The 19586-nt window shown below is 45.4% G+C and overlaps 1 protein-coding gene across 2 annotated transcripts in view; it reads right to left on the bottom strand.

The window, feature by feature from the left end:
- The window catches only part of AXDND1 (axonemal dynein light chain domain containing 1), a 43580-nt gene continuing 23994 nt past the window's right edge, over nt 1-19586 (bottom strand). For both annotated transcript variants that reach the window (XM_078869480.1, XM_078869481.1), the window contains exons 15-24: nt 17342-17714; nt 16545-16743; nt 15348-15441; nt 14038-14219; nt 11912-11978; nt 10743-10829; nt 9572-9688; nt 8212-8273; nt 6819-7027; nt 1-2520 (exon numbers count right to left, since the gene is read on the bottom strand). In XM_078869480.1, coding sequence (XP_078725606.1) covers nt 2411-2520; nt 6819-7027; nt 8212-8273; nt 9572-9688; nt 10743-10829; nt 11912-11978; nt 14038-14219; nt 15348-15441; nt 16545-16743; nt 17342-17714 — 1500 coding nt within the window. In that variant the 3' untranslated portion in view covers nt 1-2410. The remainder of the gene's footprint in view (nt 2521-6818; nt 7028-8211; nt 8274-9571; nt 9689-10742; nt 10830-11911; nt 11979-14037; nt 14220-15347; nt 15442-16544; nt 16744-17341; nt 17715-19586) is intronic.

Here is a 19586-nt window from a genome sequence, read left to right as displayed (position 1 = left end):
AAATTAGTAAGTGTCATGCAATGCAACCCAGAGAGTCGGTTAACACGCAGTTAAATCATAGCCTGGTTGATTACGTTCTTCCAAAGATTGCTAAATTGGAAGTTAAGTGTGAAACAAACACGGCAAATCCTCCCCGTTGAGGTGGTTCAAACTAGATTCGAAGCTTTCTTGATTGCAGGAATTACTCTTTGGTTCTTTCGGTAAAATGACGTAGTAGTATTGTTGATGCTATGCTGTAAAGGCCATTCAAGAAACAGAAATATGACGTATCCCAGAAGTTAATGTTGTATGCCGACATTGGGAAGTGTTTTAACAGGCATACTTTGCCGACACTTTAATTTCTAGTGCACATCTGTGGATAAATGATTCCCTTTATATAATAACCACCACAGTTTGTAAAGCCTACTTATGAACCGTTGTACGCATATATGAATCTTGCACATAAAATTACTGTACAATGATTTTTTTACACCGCAAAAAGTGTTTTCATTTTCTGTTCGTAGACATGTCATCCCTTAATTTGTTATAAATTTCAAATACCCCTTAGCTACTCGGTGAAATGGAACGTGGAACTTACAACGCTGGCTCTGCAGGGCTGTGAACAGGAGATGAGCAATGATGCCTCAATGCTCATTTGAACGGGAAAGGAAATTTATCGCTTTCAGCTTTTTACTGCATAAAATGAGATTTGGTGCCTTGGCAAACATGGCCCACCCACCAATATGTGGTGGAACATCTCCCCACTGTATCTTCTTGAGACTCGGGACAGCGGCGACCGCGCTACTGCAACTCACCCTCGTCCATTTACTTTCCTACGGGATGATGTCCGTGACACCGTAATACGTCGGGCATGGATTCCTCAAAGGTGTGACGATACGAGAAAGGATGGATGACGCTGTCAGCGACATAAGTGTGGGATGAGGCGATACAAATTAGGTCGTGGTATTAATAAAGTGACGACATATTTGTGAAACGACAAACTGACATAAAATGGAGAGATGTAAATCGGGGTATTTATATCCAAGGCATTTACAGAAGATCCAAAGCCAAGCCATGTAACATTTGTGTTCCAATATTGCGTTATTAAGGGCATCAAAATTACAAGGTATCGACAGGATGAACGCCACACCGTTAAGGATAGGAGTGCTGTAAGAGTCAATGACTTGCAGAAGCCGTCAAGTGCTGGTCATCTCTTGCAGCCCAAAAGCCTCCACAGCAACACGGAAACTTTAATTCGCTTAACGTAATACGTTTCACAGCTAATTACGCATCGTCACGGCAGCATGCAACACAGGTAACGTTCAACTTGCTTCTCTAGGGATCTCCATTCGCCATCCCGCAGTTCCAGCTACCACCGCTCGATCCATCCCAGCGTTAAACAACGAAAATGTGCTCACCACGCTGGCAGTGGTGCACAAGCACAAATAGCAAAAACACAACATGTGGTCCTGAAGAGGAAAACAATAGGTGACATTTGGGGCAATGGCCCTTGATCACCTGCTACGAAGACGGACCGTTGCCCAAACGTTCACGTGTGAGATATATTCCGCTATAGGGTACTGTTATTTATGAATGTGTATTGATGAGTTTTAATCCACCACACAGTCCCTTTCTCAGCAATGGTACACCACCAAAATCGTACCATTCGCCAGGTGGGTCAGCGGTCGAGCGAACCGCGCACAATCAGAAGGTTGCGAGTTAAAATCCTGGTTTGGGGGTTGACTCAGCCAATCATCCCTCCAGGGTCAGTAAAATTGTTCCCACTTCGTGGATGATGAATTTCCACCACTGGCTCAGGGCTGTAAACACGACATAAACACCAAAGCCTCGGTGCTCATTTGAGCATAAAATCACTTTAACTTTTGACTTTTACCAGCGAAGATGAAGATTACAGATCGGCTCGTGTGTCGCTCAGCATGGGAGAACCTAACGAGGGGCGACCCACTGCTGTAGCACATGTGAAAGCTTCTGATCAGCTGTCGTCTGAGAGTGGTGGCGGCATCCACTCTGCATCCTCTCAGAAATTTAATTAATTCCTGGACTCACTTCCCTACTAAGCACGTTGCTGTTTTGCGCATAGCCGCCTTCGTATAAAGGCTGCTAATTTTATCCCTCACCTGGTGCTGAGGAGGACGTGGGTTCGATTCCGGACCCTGACGACGCCTGTTTTATATTTGGAGTTGGTTTGTTCTCTCTCCCCCAGTGGCCGTGTGGATTTTTCTCTGGGTCCTCCGGTTTTTTTCCCCTCCACATTTAGAAAAGTGCATTCAGATTATTTTGGCTGCTACTATAACTTCCCACATATGACAAGCCAAGTTCGATGAGCTATCAAGTGTAGCCAGGTCACCTGAACAATAACTAACAGCTCAGTGAAATTTAACCTGGTAAAATATAAATTACGTTTTTTAGTTTATTGTTTCTTGCCACCGCGAGGGGACTTGCTGGGTCTACTCAGCTTCTCGGCAGAGCGTGGCTTTCCCGAGAGGCCGTGTCTTTGCTCAGGGATTCCCAACGTTTTTCCTGGAAAGGAAGACAGAAAGAGTGCAAACGGTCTCAAAGCAAGCTACGCCTCCTCGGCACCATCGTGGGACCGGGTTCTCTCCTCGTGGCACTGCTGAGTTTATTACGTGCAGTTCACGTGAAGTTGCTTCTTAAAATTTAAAGGGACAGTCCAACAACATTCAAACGCCTGGTTAACCATTTAATCAAACTCCACCGAGTGACTCGTGTCCATTCCAGCAGATGCAATTACATTGGAAATGTTGTTTGTGTTTTCTATCATAAACCTGCTCTGCTTTTGCAATGCATCTCTTGTTTTCTCACAACCCCATATTTTATGCACATTAATAAATACAGTATTCCTTTAACGAACTTGCTATATATAATGTTGGCTATCCGCGAATCGCATCTGGAACTCTGCACAACTGCATCAAGAGAGAGAAAGAAAGGGATGAGATATAAAGCGATGAGAATGATGAGATAAAGTGATGAGATAAATCCTAACTTAATGCTTTCGTGACTGCAGGAATTCATATTCTTTGGGTCTTTCGGTAAAGTCACGTAGAACAATTTTTTTTTTTTACAAAAAACGACGTTTCGATTGCAACACAAGCAATCGTCATCAGGAGTAAAAAGAGGGGGAAAGCTGCTGAGGCAGGCTGTTTTAAAGGTTTAAAATGGGTGTAGCCCAACGGCCATGAACGACGTGGGCGGGGCTAGTGATGTTAAAGTGAGAAATTTGCATGTAAATGTAAGTTACCATTCTTGGATGTTTTAATTGAAAAGAAACCAGATGGCTCAATGGGACACTGTCTACAGGAAAGCCACCCATACGGATGCCTATCTAATACCTGACTCCCACAACCATCCATCCCAGAAGAATTCCCTCATCAAAACTCTACACCATAGAACTCGATGTATTTCCGACCATCACCACCGAGCCAGTGAACTGGAACACGTACACCAAGCTCTCAAGATGAATGGATATTCAGACTACACAATCCGTAAAGCTATCACCTCAACCTTTGGGATAGAACATCTGAGGAGCCAATCAAAACCATCACCTTGCCTGCCATATATAGCAGGGGTCACCAAAAAGATCTCCAAAATCATGAGCAAACACAAGATCCAGGTCCGATTCAACACAGCACGTAAAATTCGTGATCTGACCCCATCTGTGAATGATGTGATCCCTGACATGCAATACCCCGGTGTCTGCGGCAGTAGTTACAGTGAGGGAAAAAAGTATTTGATCCCCTGATAATTTTGTACGTTTGCCCACTGACAAAGAAATGATCAGTCTATAATTTTAATGGTAGGTTTATTTGAACAGTGAGAGACAGATTAACAACAAAAACATCCAGAAAAATGCATTTCAAAAATGTTATAAATTGATTTGCATTTTAATGAGGGAAATAAGTATTTGACCCCTCTGCAAAACATGACTTAGTACTTGGTGGCAAAACCCTTGTTGGCAATCACAGAGGCTAGACGTTTCTTGTAGATGGCCACCAGGTTTGCACACATCTCAGGAGGGATTTTGTCCCACTCCTCTTTGCAGATCTTCTCCAAGTCATTAAGGTTTCGAGGCTGACGTTTGGCAACTCGAACCTTCAGCTCCCTTCACAGATTTTCTATGGGATTAAGGTCTGGAGACTGGCTAGGCCACTCCAGGACCTTAATGTGCTTCTTCTTGAGCCACTCCTTTGTTGCCTTGGCCGTGTGTTTTGGGTCATTGTCATGCTGGAATACCCATCCACGACCCATTTTCAATGCCCTGGCTGAGGGAAGGAGGTTCTCACCCAAGATTTGACGGTACATGGCCCCGTCCATCGTCCCTTTGATGCGGTGAAGTTGTCCTGTCCCCTTAGCAGAAAAACACCCCCAAAGCATAATGTTTACACCTCCATGTTTGACGGTGGGGATGGTGTTCTTGGGGTCATAGGCAGCATTCCTCCTCCTCCAAACACGGCGAGTTGAGTTGATGCCAAAGAGCTCTATTTTGGTCTCATCTGACCACAACACTTTCACCCAGTTGTCGTCTGAATCATTCAGATGTTCATTGGCAAACTTCAGATGGGCATGTATATGTGCTTTCTTGAGCAGGGGGACCTTGCGGGCGCTGCAGGATTTCAGTCCTTCACGGCGTAGTGTTTTAACAAACTGTTTTATTGGTGACTATGGTCCCAGCTTCCTTGAGATCATTGACAAGCTCCTCCCGTGTAGTTCTGGGCTGATTCCTCACTGTTCTCATGATAATTGCAACTCCACGAGGTGAGATCTTGCATGGAGCCCCAGGCCGAGGAAGATGGACAGTTCGTTTGTGTTTCTTACATTTGCGAATAATCGCACCAACTGTTGTCACCTCACCAAGCTGCTTGGCGATGGTCTTGTAGCCCATTCCAGCCTTGTGTAGGTCTACAATCTTGTCCCAGACATCCTTGGAGAGCTCTTTGGTCTTGGCCATGGTGGAGAGTTTGGAATCTCATTGATTGATTGCTTCTGTGAACAAGTGTCTTTTATACAGGTAACAAGCTGAGATTAGGAGCACTCCCTTTAAGAGTGTGCTCCTAATCTCAGCTCATTACCTGTATAAAAGACACCTGGGAGCCAGACATCTTTCTGATTGAGAGGGGGTCAAATACTTATTTCCCTCATTAAAATGCAAATCAATTTGTAACATTTTTGACATGCGTTTTTCTGGATTTTGTTGTTGTTATTCTGTCTCTCACTGTTCAAATAAACCTACCATTAAAATTATAGACTGATCATTTCTTTGTCAGTGGGCAAACGTACAAAATCAGCAGGGAATCAAATCCTTTTTTCCCTCACTGTGCATTGGGGGAAACTAAGCGACATGTCTCGGACCGTGTTCGTGAACATAAGGTAGATCTGAAACACGGTGGGACCAATACCTCGGCCGTGGCTGATCATTGTTTTAATGTGGTGGGCTCACACGAAATTGATTTCTCCAAGACGAAGCTACTCTGCAACCCACTGGCTATCAACAAAGATTCGTTCATGAAATCATCCAGATATAAATACACGGACACAATTTCAACCGAGAAGATGGGTACAAACTGACCAATGATTGGAAGGACATTATTAACCAGTTTAAATCACAACTGGCTGTGATGTTTCCATCCTACCTTCCGATGTTAGTAGTTATTTTTGACTCTGAATTTACATTCACAGTCACGTAGAAGGGAAGTAATAAAATAATAAAAATAAAACATAATAAAATAATTCTCACGACGTTTCGGCCACAACACAAGCAGCCGTCCTCAGGTGAAAACCAGGTCTGTCGAGGCGACAGCGTCTTCAGACGAGGCGACAGCGTCCTCAGACGCTCGCCGAGCTCGACGTTGCTGCTCTGCGATCTTCCATTAACATGCTAATCCCTCACATTAACATAGCCACCTCTGCACCCTTCGTCGTGGAGACCGCTCTCCGATCATACACTAACATGCTAATTTCTCACATTAACATCACTAGCCCTGCTCACTTCGTTTATGACCCTTGGGCTACACCCATTTTAAACCTTTAAAACAGTCTGCCTCAGCTGCTTTCCCCCTCTTTTTTTAAAATCCTTTATATTAAGTTCACTTGCTTGCTTGCTTGCGCGCTTACGACCGTGCAAATCTTTCGGTCGTTTTTTAACCCAATTCCCGTGATCCAATCGAGCTGACATTTTGCACACAGACTCGTTGTGCGTGACAATTTATTTTCGTGAAAATGTTTTTCCAAAATGTTCCACTTTTTAGGAATTTTTTTTTTCATATTTAATTTAAAATACCAATGTGATAAAAATGAAACTCTTACTCAAGAAAAACAGAAATGAATAATAAAATAAAACCGATGCCACGCATATAAAGGATTTATAGTGAAAAACTTTGTTTTTACGGGTAATTTTTTTCCTCCTGATGACGATCGCTTGTGTTGTGATCGAGACGTCGTAGTTTTTTGTTATTTTCTTTGAACCTATCTACGTGACTTTACCCGAAGATCCAAAGAATATTATCTCAGCTCTTTGAATTGGCGATCTAAACAACTAAATGGTCACAAGTTCTGCTCTATTGAGCTGCTGGTCTGGACCAGGCTGAGAGCTTTTGTACTTATAATGAAAAAACTTTACGTTGCTAAATCTGTTTTTACTTCCAATTGATGACGACGACGACGACGACGATACCAGGGACCCTTTTCTGACCACTCTCATCCACTTATTTTTGGGAAAGTCTCCCCAAGGCCACAGCGCCTAGAGCATCGTGTGCTGCACGGGTGTGGGGCGACGCAAGTGAGCGCCGGTGCCGTGGTCTCACCGTCACCGCCGGCAGCTGTACCGGTGGAAGCGACTTCCTCCACATGAGAAACCGCCCTCCCTCGTCCTCCTCCACCTTCTCCCTGCTCCTCGCTCTGTCCCAGCCCGTCCTTGCTCGCGTCTCTCTCCCCCCTGTCGTCAGCTGTGCGCAGCTGCTCTTGCAGTTGAGCCACGCACTCCTCCGCGCTCTGCGCCCGCGCCTCCGTGCTCCTGTAGGGGTCAGCAGCACGGCTCCTTGCAAGGAACCTCAATGCTCAGGAACCTTGCCTGCCTGCTTCCCCCAGGCTGCTAAGAGGCAAGCAATGCGGCTGAGCCCACACAAAGGAACAATTGGAGCAAGTGGGACACTACGGTGGCAAGATGTTAACTACCTCGCCTGGTATACAGGAAGCTGTGGCTTCAATTCCGTCCCTGACACCTGCATATTTGTATTTTACCTGTCTCTCTCCAATGTGGTCACGTGGATTTTTCTCTGGGTCCTCCGGTTTTTCCCTCCACATTTAGAAACATGCGCTTAGAGTATTTGGCTGCAATAGATTTCCACATGATAAGCCACTTCGCCGAGCTGTAATTTGTGGCCAGGTTGCTTCTGAAAAAGAGCTATATAGCTTAGTGGGCCTTACCTGGTAAAATATAAATAGTTTTAGTTTTTATCTTAGTGCAGAGTGAGATCCCACGATGTTCATTGTATAAATGCATTCAGTAGATGGTATAGATTTAAATCGTACGTGTGATCACGTGCTTGCGATGTGTCACTTGACACCCTCGATAATATGCCATCTCGAGGGAATATCCAGGTGAAATGTAAAAAGAAAAGAAAGGGAAACAATAAAGGGAAGCTAAATTGTACTTCCAAGCCTCGACGCGTCTCCCATCAATCTCAATCACTCAATCAATCTTTTAACCCTTTCCTGATCAGGACCGCCCAGAGGAGAGGGGCAGAAGGGGCAATTTGAGCTGGGCCTTACACAGAAGATGGTCCCCGCAACGATCCTGTGGATGGTGGGATAAAGGGGGGCCCCACGTTGAATTCGGCACCGGATCTGCGAAACCTCTGAGTGGCCTTGCTCCGGATAAACTTTGTGCAACTTGACTGGTGCGATCATCTCACAGCATTCCACAAGATGTAAGCTGAGGTTATTGATATCTCAGGGGTCTTCTACAATTGGATCACCCTGCACATCTATACCAGACTTCATGGAATATGGATTATGGCCTTCATTCAGCAGTGGATAGACAATGGCTGCTGATGATTGACTTCGACATGTACTGATATGGACTGAATAATGTTAAAACCACCGGTACGATGTTTGCACAACAAAGAAAATACTGATAGCATTTGTAAATTAGATTCAACAGTGAAGACGTTGGGTGCTCAGTTTATTTCTACTCACAATATCTGTGCTTGTAGCTGCTTGATTGTAGTCATCGCATTATATGTCTGAAGTTGTTGACCCTGTGTACAAGCAAACACAACATTACAAAAGAGGATGGCAAGCAGGTAAAATAATTTGTATTTAAAACTACGCAAGTGCCCGTCACGATAACAATCCTCCTTTGTGTCTGCAAAAACAGCTCAAATGATCAACTAACATTGCGGACATGAGGAGTTGTGTTTCAGCAGTACGTCCAATGTAGGATTTACTGGGTTTTCACAACGTAAACATCGATGTAAACAAATTTATAGCGAATGACGTATGCTACAGGAGCATCGCTTATCTTGAGCGAGGAAATTTAATGCAATTGGCCGTGCTAACTAACGTTTTAACAAAACGCGGTTCACTTTTCTCATAGGAATGCAAAATAATGTTCAGGGTCCGACCACAAATAATGTATAGCCCCCGATGCCAACTGGCTGCCAGGTAAAATGCATGTCTACACCGAGGATAAAAGATCTCTGGGGTGTGGACAATACATCAAAGAGAGGGGTTTAACCATTCTGCCACCAGCCTTCTTGTTAGGATGTGATTAATACGCCGCGATACCTTGCATGGATTACACTGGCTTTCTTGGGCTTACAAAGCTGGCAGGTAGACAAGTTAACCTTGAGAGCTCGTTACGTGATTCACGCGGAGGCTCTGGGACACGGATACCCTGATGCTGCAGCGTTGCTCTGCACATCTCACGACCGTGCGTTTGATTGGTGACTCAGAAGCCAGCGTATGAGGGGAAAGCTAAACAAGTAAAATTTCTAAAATGTTAATTGCTATCGAGATCACTTCATCATAAGCACCCGTATGTGCCTTTATCAGCATGACAGCAACTATCACCATTGCAGTTGTAAAATGTATGTTGTAAAATGCAGCGTTCGTTTCAGCTGCCATCTGTATCAACAACTCAACGTGATATTTACAATATTTTACATTGGGTTTTGTGAAGAAGAAAAAATGCGTGAGGAGCTGCATGGCTCTAAACCGAAGGCGTTTTTTGGAAGCAGAAACTCACGACATGGAGATGTAAGCAGAGAGGAGAGGCAAGGTGCTGTACTGAGAAAGAAGCAGAGAGAGATGTAACACTGAGACTGCACAAACAGGGCTGTAGAATTAGTAGATTGTAAGAGAACAGTACAGCATCAGAGGCAGTAAGAGAAAGAGAAGCAGAGAATGAAAATCAGACAGCATAAAATGCATGCCTTTTTATGGCAGGAAATATCCAATCTAATGTTCATTTTTTCCAGTACCCTGAAGAATGTTAGTTCGAGATGCCACCGTACGATCTAACTCTGCAAGCCTTGTGCTTGCTGTGGAGCCATACCAATGCGAGTGCGGACATCTCTTTGCTCAGGGATCTGGCCTCCACGTTGGCGTCATGTCCGATCACCTGCACGGTGGGGCCACTCTTCTCCGTAGCGTCCGAACATTTGTCTTCAGTCTGCAAACATCGCCAAGAAATCCACGCTTTCAGATATACTTCTTCCAATATTAGGAAGCCACTGGAGCTATGCACTTTTAAATCTAGATTGAAAATGTACTTCTTTAATTTATTCTCCTTCTCCCGCACCTCCAATTAGCACGGTTGGCTACGTACGTCGCGAAAAAAGTTCAACATATATACGTACACTGGTTTTTAATCACTCTCAAACCAAATGCATGACAGATCCTTAATCGAGCTGTATTTGTCCCCATGGTTCATGTGCGCATAGGTCAGCATTACACGGATATGAAGGACAGAAGGAGGCAAGCAGCTACATGGGTTGGTGGGGGGGGTGGTGCGTGTTACAATGCGACGTCTGCATCGCATCTCTCGCCGCACACGCAGAGGGCACAGCACTCTGCTGCGTGTTGGTGATATGGAGGTTCCTTTGTGGCATCTGCTCACAGGTTGCCATGGTGGAAAATAGACAAGTGAAAGTGCTCCCTATTGCCCAGCAGTGGCGCCGCTACGCTGACATACATTGTTCATGTCCCACATGACGCGTGATGATGCGGCACAGATCAAAGCTGCGATTCAGATATCACCCATATCCGAGTTGCCCGTGGACATTGTTGTGGTTCTGTAGGAAACATTAATCAGACATAATTGCAGACTGGAGGATGCCCTTGGGATTGTTATAACAAGCCCTTCTGATGATTATTATGATTGACATTTCACATTGTATACATAACATACCACATTTATCTTGAACATGTACAGCCCTTTGTAAATCCACTGCTGGATGAGTGGATGAGGGCCTCCCACGTGATCGGAGACAAGCACAAAAATACCATTTCCAATCGCACCATCATGTAAAAGATGTCAGTCACAGAAAAATGTGATTTGTGCAGTAGAGATAAAGTGGAATTATTTACAGTGACGAAGCGTGTGTAGTGATCACTCGGTCCTATTATCCAGACTGAGTGAGGTGAATCCAGAAATATCGTGGCTGATTTGCACACAAGATGACTTTTTAATGTGGACGGGGCAACCGCAGACAAACAGCGGTCACCTCGGCAGTGTCCGCTGGAGGGATTTGATGAGACGATAGTTCAAGCAGCAACAGTTGACTAACTTCCATCCATTCAGAATATTCCACCTGCAATAAGTGAAAAACCGCACGAAAATATTCAGTGAATGCAAAACACGTGCACACTCGCACGCAAGTATGCTCACAGTGATGTATAAAAAACGAGAAAATTGTAAAATATCTGCTTGACTGTCTTGTGACGAACATTACAATTGCATTTGCAAAGGTAATTTGTAGCTTTCATCCTTACCCGTGCAGTATCGATAGTTCAATATTAATGTGCATTGTTATTGATGGACTATGTATTTTTTCTTGGTGTGATCTGGGACTGATTTTGCTGTTGTTTTTACTGCCTTGTCCAAGCTTTGGAATTGGTTTACTTATGCAATTGCAACTTTTTACTTCATTTAATTTTTTTAGTGATTTAACTTTTTCTATACTTTGCACTCCTATCGTTGTTTATATTGTTTGTTATTGTAACGTTCTGACTCACTCCTGCTGGATATCTGTGAAAAAGAGCTTCAATACTCATCGGATTCCTCCAGGATAAATCAAGATTCTGATTCTCACTCTTTGTGGCAGGACATGTAAGAAAGTGCTGCCCCTACCGTATGGGCTACAGGTCATTTGAAGGGATCACAGGAGGAGAAAATCGGAATAAAACATTGGGGGGGAAAGACAAACGACCTGCATATAAACACACACACACATGCTGGTCTTTAAAAACTATAAACTCATTTTTATTCTACCATGTAAGGTCCACTGAGCTATGTAGCTCTTTTTTAGAAGTGACTTGGCCATAAATAATAGCTCAACGATGTGGCTTATCATGTGAAAATTTATAATAGCCAAATACTCTAAACGCATGTTTCTAAATGTGGAGGGAAAAACTGGTGGAGAAAAATCCACGTGACCACGGGGAGAACATACAAACTCCAAATATACAGGCGTCAGGGTCGGGATCGAACCCACAACCTCCTGTATACCAGGCGAGGTCGTTAACATCTCGCCACCGTGGCACTGGGGGCCCAGGGATTGACCCCGCAATCTGAGCAGTGCTTGCCAGACTGATACAGGCAGACCATTATCTCCACGAGCCACTCAACAACCATAATAATAACACTTGATGACCACTGAGGCAATGTCCCCACCTCCAGGTCTCGCAGCGCCATGCCCTCTCTGCTGCCTCCACTTGACGCCGCCACAGCCTCACAGCATCTGCACAACCACAGCGGCGAGCGTCACACTGCAGATAATTCCATAACCTCGACACGCACGCAGCTGTTGGTGCTTGCCGCATACCGTTTTCCAGGTTCACGGCGCAGTGCGTTAACCACTACGCTCAACCCCGCGATGGCCATGTTGTCTATCCACTGCTGGATGAGGGTCTCGCCACGCCATGCAATACCTCGTTAACGACCATCAAATGCCTTGTTTATTAGTTGCGCAATATTCCGTAAGGACCTGGTGCTCGTGCTCTGCAATATTGACATTTTTGCATGTTTTGTTGCCACTATGATGACACAGCACCACGGATCTCCCGTGTAAGATAGCTGGATAACTGGCGAAATGGGATCATCCGTGTAAGAAATTAAAATAAACTTAAAAGTAGGTCACGGGGATTATTTGACCGTACGTCACAATGCCGGTCAGTGTGGGTTGGTGAAGATAATGAACATAGATATGGGGCACATGGAAATTACAGTACAACAAGGGATTTTGCTGGACTGACCGCTGCTGCCCACCACAGAGCACAGCCCCGCAGCTGCCTATGACAAGCTGATGTGCTTGGTAGTCACCCATCCATGCAATGTCGAGGCTCAAACCTGCTTGCTTAGCTTCTGAGATGTGATGAGGTCGGGAGTATTCTATGTGATTTGCATGTCAGGAAGTAATTTGTTGATTTAAAAAAAAAGTACATATAACCACCACCACATGTTATTGAAAAGCACTATTAGTTAATAAAATATGGGCAGTTTGCAAAATGTCAGTACAGTGTACATGTAAGTGTGCAATTTGTAATCTCACATGCCCAATTATACCACAAACATTTTTTTGTATGGGTTATTTAGTCAATGTGTGGTCAACCCTCTCAGTGGAGAATATGTTTAGCATGATGGGTAAGCACAAATACACTGTTTCACCATAAAACACTGTGGTGGTGCCAAGGCAATCCCAGTGGTAGTCTGTGAACAATAACTGTATTGCTCATCGGATTCCTCCACCATAAATAAAGATTCTCATTCTGATTTGCATTAAAATCACATGTGCTTGGCAAAGCAGTGGGCAAGGTAGTGATATAATCGTTCTTTAGAAGCCTCAAGTAGCCAGTATGGCCACTTTATGCATTTTAAAAGAAAACTAAATCAGAATCTTTATTTATACTGGAGGAATCCGATGAGCTATAAAGCTGCCCAGAAGGGGTGGGTCAGAAATACAAAAACACAAAAGGAGTGAAAAGTAAAGGAAAGGTAAGCAAATCACACGAAAAAAAGAAGTCACGTATTTTTATGTTACCAGGTAAGGTCCACTGAGCTATTAGCTTCTTTTTCAGAAGCGACCTGGCCACAAATGATTGATCAACGAAGTGGCTTTTCATGTGGAAATGTATAGCAGCTGCCAAATACTCTAAAAGCATAAAATCAGCTGCCTGCTGAAGCCACAATTAGTTCCAATGCGTGCACCCACGCTGCGTACGATACTGAGTGTGCAACATCACGGGTGCCAGCGTGTGTTGCAGTTGGCACCTTTGTTAAGCATTTGTTGTGATGGCACGAATTGACAAAACAACCTGGAGTGGAAAATGACACCAACAGCAAGCAGTTTAGGCTACGCGAAGATTAAAACTTCAATGTGAAAAAGGAAGCGGCAATCACGTTGACATTAATTCTCCAAGGCTCTGTGAATAAAGGCAGGGGATGAAATGTGGTCATCACTACACCACGGTGTGATAGACATAGAAAAGACATACAGCCACATGCCCAAGACTCCACCGAACAACACAATAAAAAAATGTGTTCTACTACAGCATAACCAGATTGAATGTTGTGGTAATTCTGAATAGCATCGTAAGTTTACACCGGTGATCGTAATATATGTATGTTTAACTTCTTTCGCACCGTACGTAGCCAACCATACTAATCGGAGGTGCGGGAGGTAATTGCAACAGTTAGAAGTTCCAATCATTTCCATCGAGGTAAAGATGATGATAACGATGATGAAGGTGAACAAGTGATGATAATGAAGAGAGTGAAAGGCATTGACTGTGCGCTCTCACCTGGCAATGTGTCGAGTGATGTGCGACATCGTTCCGCCGAGAGACGACGCCTTCTTCAGCATGGCCTTGCCACGTTCACCCTCGCCGTCCCCTTCCCCTCGTTGTGATGGTGATGATGGGGAGACGAGGTGGAGCACAGCCCTCACCAGCCACGACGAAATGCCCTCCCGCACCATACCCAACTGCGGAACAAAGCGTCAATCATCGTTGCGAGTGTCGCTCGGATCATTGTCACTGCTGTCATCATTATTTGTGTGCACAGCCCTGTCAATCCACTGCTGGATGAGGACCTCCCCACGCCGCGAGGGTCATGGGGGTTATTTGACGGTACTTCACCATGGTGGTCAGTGTGGGCTGGCAAAGTTGGGAAGTGTAGGCATGGAGCATATAAGTACTGTACATCGATCAGTAGATTGCAAAAGGGGTTGTGCATGTACAAATACAATATGTAAAACACGATGCGATTGAACGTTTCATCTCTATGTGTTAAAAGCAATTTGGCTTCTTCGTACATATGTAGAATTCTCTGGCCGCGTTCCACGGAGTGATGCCTGCGCTATCAGTATTACTGTCTGGACCAGAGAGCTGGATGCTAAGCAGCTCGAAAAGAGGTTTGTTGCCATTTGAGCACAGGAGTCAGAGACGGATGCTAGGGATTTCGAGGCAAGACAGGATAAGTCCACAGGAGAACACCACAGGTGAGGTTTGTAGATGCGATTCAGCAACATTATCCATGCTGGGTGGAACGTGTGCGGGATGGGGGAGGGTCGATTGCTGAGACAACATTTGAATGGTCTCAGCTAAACTATGAAACTATTAAATTTTTTACCAGGTAAGACCCACTGAGCTATGTAGCTCTTTTTCAGTAGTGACCTGGCCACAAATTTTAGTGCAACGAAGTGGCTTATTTTATCGACCTTTATAGATGGCCAAATACTCTGAACGCATGTTTCTAAATGTGGAGGGAAAAACCAAAGGACCCAGGGAAGAATCCACGTGACCATTGTGAGAGAGACATGTAAACTCCAAATATACAGGCGTCAGGGTCGGGATCGAATCCATGACCACCTCTATACTAGGCGAGGTAGTTAACACCTCGCCACCGCAGCATGCCACCGAGGCGACTAAGGGAGAAACCTAGGGCCAGATGGAGGTCGCTGTGTGTCTACTGTGCAGTAGCTGCGGGACCTGGCGGAGGGTAGAAACGTGAGGTGGCGTCAACAACTTTGGCCATGATGGCACGCCGATGTCGTTCGTCACAATAGCGTGTGACCGGTATGTGTGGAGTTTAACACGGGCACGCCACTCGCCTGCTCTGCCAGCCTGGACGCTTCTCGATCCACTGCCATCGACAAACGCCCCGCCCAGCCCTGTAGTGCACCCACCACGGCATCCATCGCTCCACTATAAATACAAAAAAACACAAAGATCCCCCATGTAGCCTTAACAGACTGTTGGGGCAAGTGCTGTTAGCAAGCACCTATTAAGGCCGGCACGGCACACAAGGGGGGTGGCCATCACCACGACGGCCACCTTTGTCTCCCCAGTGGCCAAGTTTATAGACCACACTGGGTACTAATTTGAGGCTGAGTGGATCTAGGGGAGGCCCAGGGTCGGTTCAGATAATTGTCACTGATGTTGGTCGCAAGCGAAATTTAAACTTGTTCGGCAGGTTCGCAGTGCAGCTGCTAACTGCTACACTTCCACTTCTCATACTGCATGTTCACACACATACACTTGTGCCAATCGAAGGCAAACATAGTTATTTATCTGGACAGACTTCGCAGTAACGATGGTAAAAAGCATATTTGAATAATTATAACACTATATCCCTGTAGAAATGGAAACAGATGGAGATTAGTCCACTTGCTGTACTACCTTTGCCTGGCGAGCCAAGGTATGGCAACTCCTCGAATGCCCACTGGAAGGGAGTTTCACAACGTTTGTGTGCGATCCACCAACCCTAGCTGCCTGCACAGTGCTGGATTACAGGCCATGTGCATCGCCACCACCGCCCGGCACTTGCACACAAAGACTATGGTTGGGGCCACTCGGAGGTTCCGGAGGTCCCAGGGCAGAATGCTACGTGGGGTCCCCTTATCCCACAATCCGCAGGCTCGCCGTGGAGCCCTCTTTTATGTGAGGTCTGGGGAAAAATTGTCCTTTCTGCCCCCCACCTCTGGGCAGGCCTGACTATGACTATCATATGTGCCAATCTCTGGTCACGTAACAGTAGCTCAAAGCCACTAAATATTACTGCCAATATTGCAGACACTGGCAAGATGACTCGGTGGTAGTGAGCAGCTCGCAATCGGAATGTTGCGAGTTAGAAATCCTGGTTGAGGTTAATGCTACCCACCATCTCTCTGGGGCCGATAAATGTTGGGAAGTCAATCGTGGTTGTCTTATGGGAAGACTCGCCCCTGCCATAAAAAGGTGGAATTTCCACCACTGGCCTAGGGCTGTAAACAGGAGATGTGCACCCGAGTATTGAAAACACTATTCACCTCTCGCTCTTCTCTTCAGACGGTACGTTCTCAACCAACACCAGGGCCTTGATCACAACAACTGACCAATCTGAGAGGGACTTAACGAGCTGCAACCAATCAGAAGCTGGCATGGCGTGTGCATACGAGGAGGCCAGGACCAGCTTTTCAGACCAGGTTTCAAATGCTCGGCACAGATCCTTAAGTGCGTCTGCCAGTCCTAGGAACACACACACACACTCTAGTGAGACAAAAGTGCAAAGGGAATCAACACACTTGTGTTTGTGGGTGTTGGCATCAAATGTGTGTGTTGGGGTGCTATACGGGGGATTGTTGTCATTGTCATTGCATACATATTTACATACAACACAATCAGATTTCTTTTTTTACATAGTTGTTGACAACAGGCCCAAAGGTCCAAAATATCAAGGGGACAGCAACAAACAGCACTATCTCAGTTGAAATGGATAAGTTAACACGCGTCTTGAATTTAGCGAGATTATTTGTAAAACTTGGAGAAAAAAATGGCAGGGAGTTTCAAAGTGGGGGCAATGTGAGTGAAGGAGCAGTGGGTGAGTGGGTGGGTGAGCGGATGGGTGAGTTGGTGGAGAACAGGGTGAGTGAAAGAGTGGTCGAGTGTGTTGTTTTAACCGGCAGTATGGGAGTTGAAATTGAACAAAGTATGGATGAGATGAATCAAGTCAGAATAGTAGACCAAGTCCTCAACATGGATGTAAGAATCAATGGGCTGGCGTTGAATGATGAAGGGAGCACGTGAATGTGTATGATGCATACCAAACACTCACAGTGACACATACCATTATCGCCGGTCACCCTGGCATGCAAGAACCGCATGCTTCGCTCCAACCTCCCAGCCACACGCTCCCACCCCTCTCCAGCCTCCGCTACTACACTGCCATCACCATCACCAATGTTTTGTTCCTCATCAGTGTGGCACTGACAACCGTTAAAATCGCTTACTTCTCTTTTCTGCAGATCCTCGTTTGCAGCCTGATGCTCTTCCCCCTTATAATCAATTTGAAGAGCAGTAACATGACCATGGCAATGCTCGTGATGGAGAGTTTGAGAGAGCGCTGTGAGCCGAGCTGACATGGAACCCAGAGAGGCGAGCTCCTTCGTGAGCTCCAGCATTTCAACTCCACCAAAGCGCTCCAGATCTTCCGCCAGGCTCTGTCCACACACGCCGGAGGGCAGTGATGGGGGCTGAGCAACTTCACTTTGTACAGTAAACATTTCAAAATATAAACTCTTCTATTATGAAAGGAGTCAAAGTGAGTCCCTTGCTCAAATGATATCCTTTGCCATTGCAGCAGTAACGCCTTGTTTCCTTCACAAAATATCCTGAAGCAGAAGATGAGTACCATAACTTTGATCTTTACCTGTGTATCAATAGTTCAAGTTTAATGTGCAATCTTATTGAGCTACTTTTTGTTGTTTTAGTGAGGTCTGGGACTGGTTTTGTTGTTGTTTTGCTGCCTTACCCAAGCTTGCACTTAGTGTTGAAAAATCGGCAGAAATCGATGTACTTTTGCAATTTGTACTCGTGTATCTATGATACAGGTTTTTAGGGTTAGATCCCATAATTAGTGAGGGTTGTCACGTAAACAGAACATGCCAATTCGTTAGCCCAAAACCTCTGTATATGTGTAATGTGAGGATATATCCGGCTCAATGACGTATCACAACTAGTCATGATGGTTGGCTCTGCCGGTCCTGGTTTATAGCTAATGGGGGGAAGCCTAGGGGCGTGGCCCTGACGTAATGGAAAGGTGACAGCTGTAAGTAGGGGATTGGTTCTGCTGGCTTTGGCCACAGCCAATGGGGAGATGAGTCAGGGGCGTGGTCCCGGCAGCTTACGAGGGGGCCTGGAATATTCCATGGAGGCTAACCAGGATTGGTGGAAATGTACCACGTAACCCGGGTATTAAATAAGGGTGGAGACGAACGACACATAGTCAGAACGGGAATGAACAGAGGAAGGGGGCCACGCGGGAGTGGGGCTCCGGGTTGCCACGTGGCAGTGTGTCTCTCTCTCTATCTGTCCCTCTTACGCTGCCTGTCAGCAGCGTGAAGGAAAGCTGTAATACAAGTTGAATAAAAGACGGATTCCAGAAGTCGCCTCAACGAGCTTTATTACATATGGATGATATTTGTCACGAAAGCATACGTTTTAAAATGTACTCATGTACTTTATTTATTTTCCTTGATTTAATTTTAGTGAGTGGCTTATCTTTCCTACAATTTGCACTACTTTTGATTTTTGTATTTTGTGTTGTTGTTAACTTTCTGACCCGCCCCAACTGGATATCTGTGAAACAGAGCTTCATAGCTCATCGAATTCCTCCTGGAGTCTAAATAAAGATTCTGATTCTGAAAGTTGAAGCGAGGATTTTAAATGGCAGCCTTCTAATTGTGAGCCACTTGCTCTACCGCTGCATCACCTCATCAAATGTTTATGGAAGGAGCTAAAGCAAATAATGTAACTATCGGTTATTTGTTTGTAATACAAATGTAAAAGGAGGGGGAAGAGAAGGGTTAGCAACTTCATGAAACATCGAGATATGTGCATATAACTCATAGTGGGAATGGGAAGAATCTGAATGTGGATTTGAATTTGTCCCATCCCTATTGTGTGTATTTCTGTGTGTGGCTGGGTCATATAGCCCCGCATGCCCAGCCAAAGCATGCCCAAGCAGCTTCTGTTTGGCCGTATAGAGGGGGCTAAACGGGCACGACATGGGTTTGGAAAAAAGATGGACTGATGCAGTACGGGAGGATGTGGAGCTGAGTGGACTTGCCAAAGACCGGTACCAGTGGTATCTTAGATTGGCCTCGATGGAGGAGGCTCGTGAAATACGCTACTGAGTGTTTGGAGGCAGTCGCCCTCCAACAACAACTGAGGGCAGAGGGGCGACACAACAACGATCGGAGTGCCGAGCAACTAAATTACAGCAAATTGGGGGGTACAGCTGGTGCATCTACCAGTCATCTCAGTCAGCCAACCCATGGCACCTGGGTCTGTCCCATGACCTCTTGTCAAAG

The sequence above is a fragment of the Lampetra fluviatilis genome, chromosome 28 (genome assembly GCF_964198595.1).
Source record: "Lampetra fluviatilis chromosome 28, kcLamFluv1.1, whole genome shotgun sequence".
NCBI lineage: Eukaryota > Metazoa > Chordata > Hyperoartia > Petromyzontiformes > Petromyzontidae > Lampetra > Lampetra fluviatilis.
The sequence above is the reverse complement of the archived record's forward strand: the minus strand, read 5'-3'. Positions and strand labels throughout refer to the sequence as shown.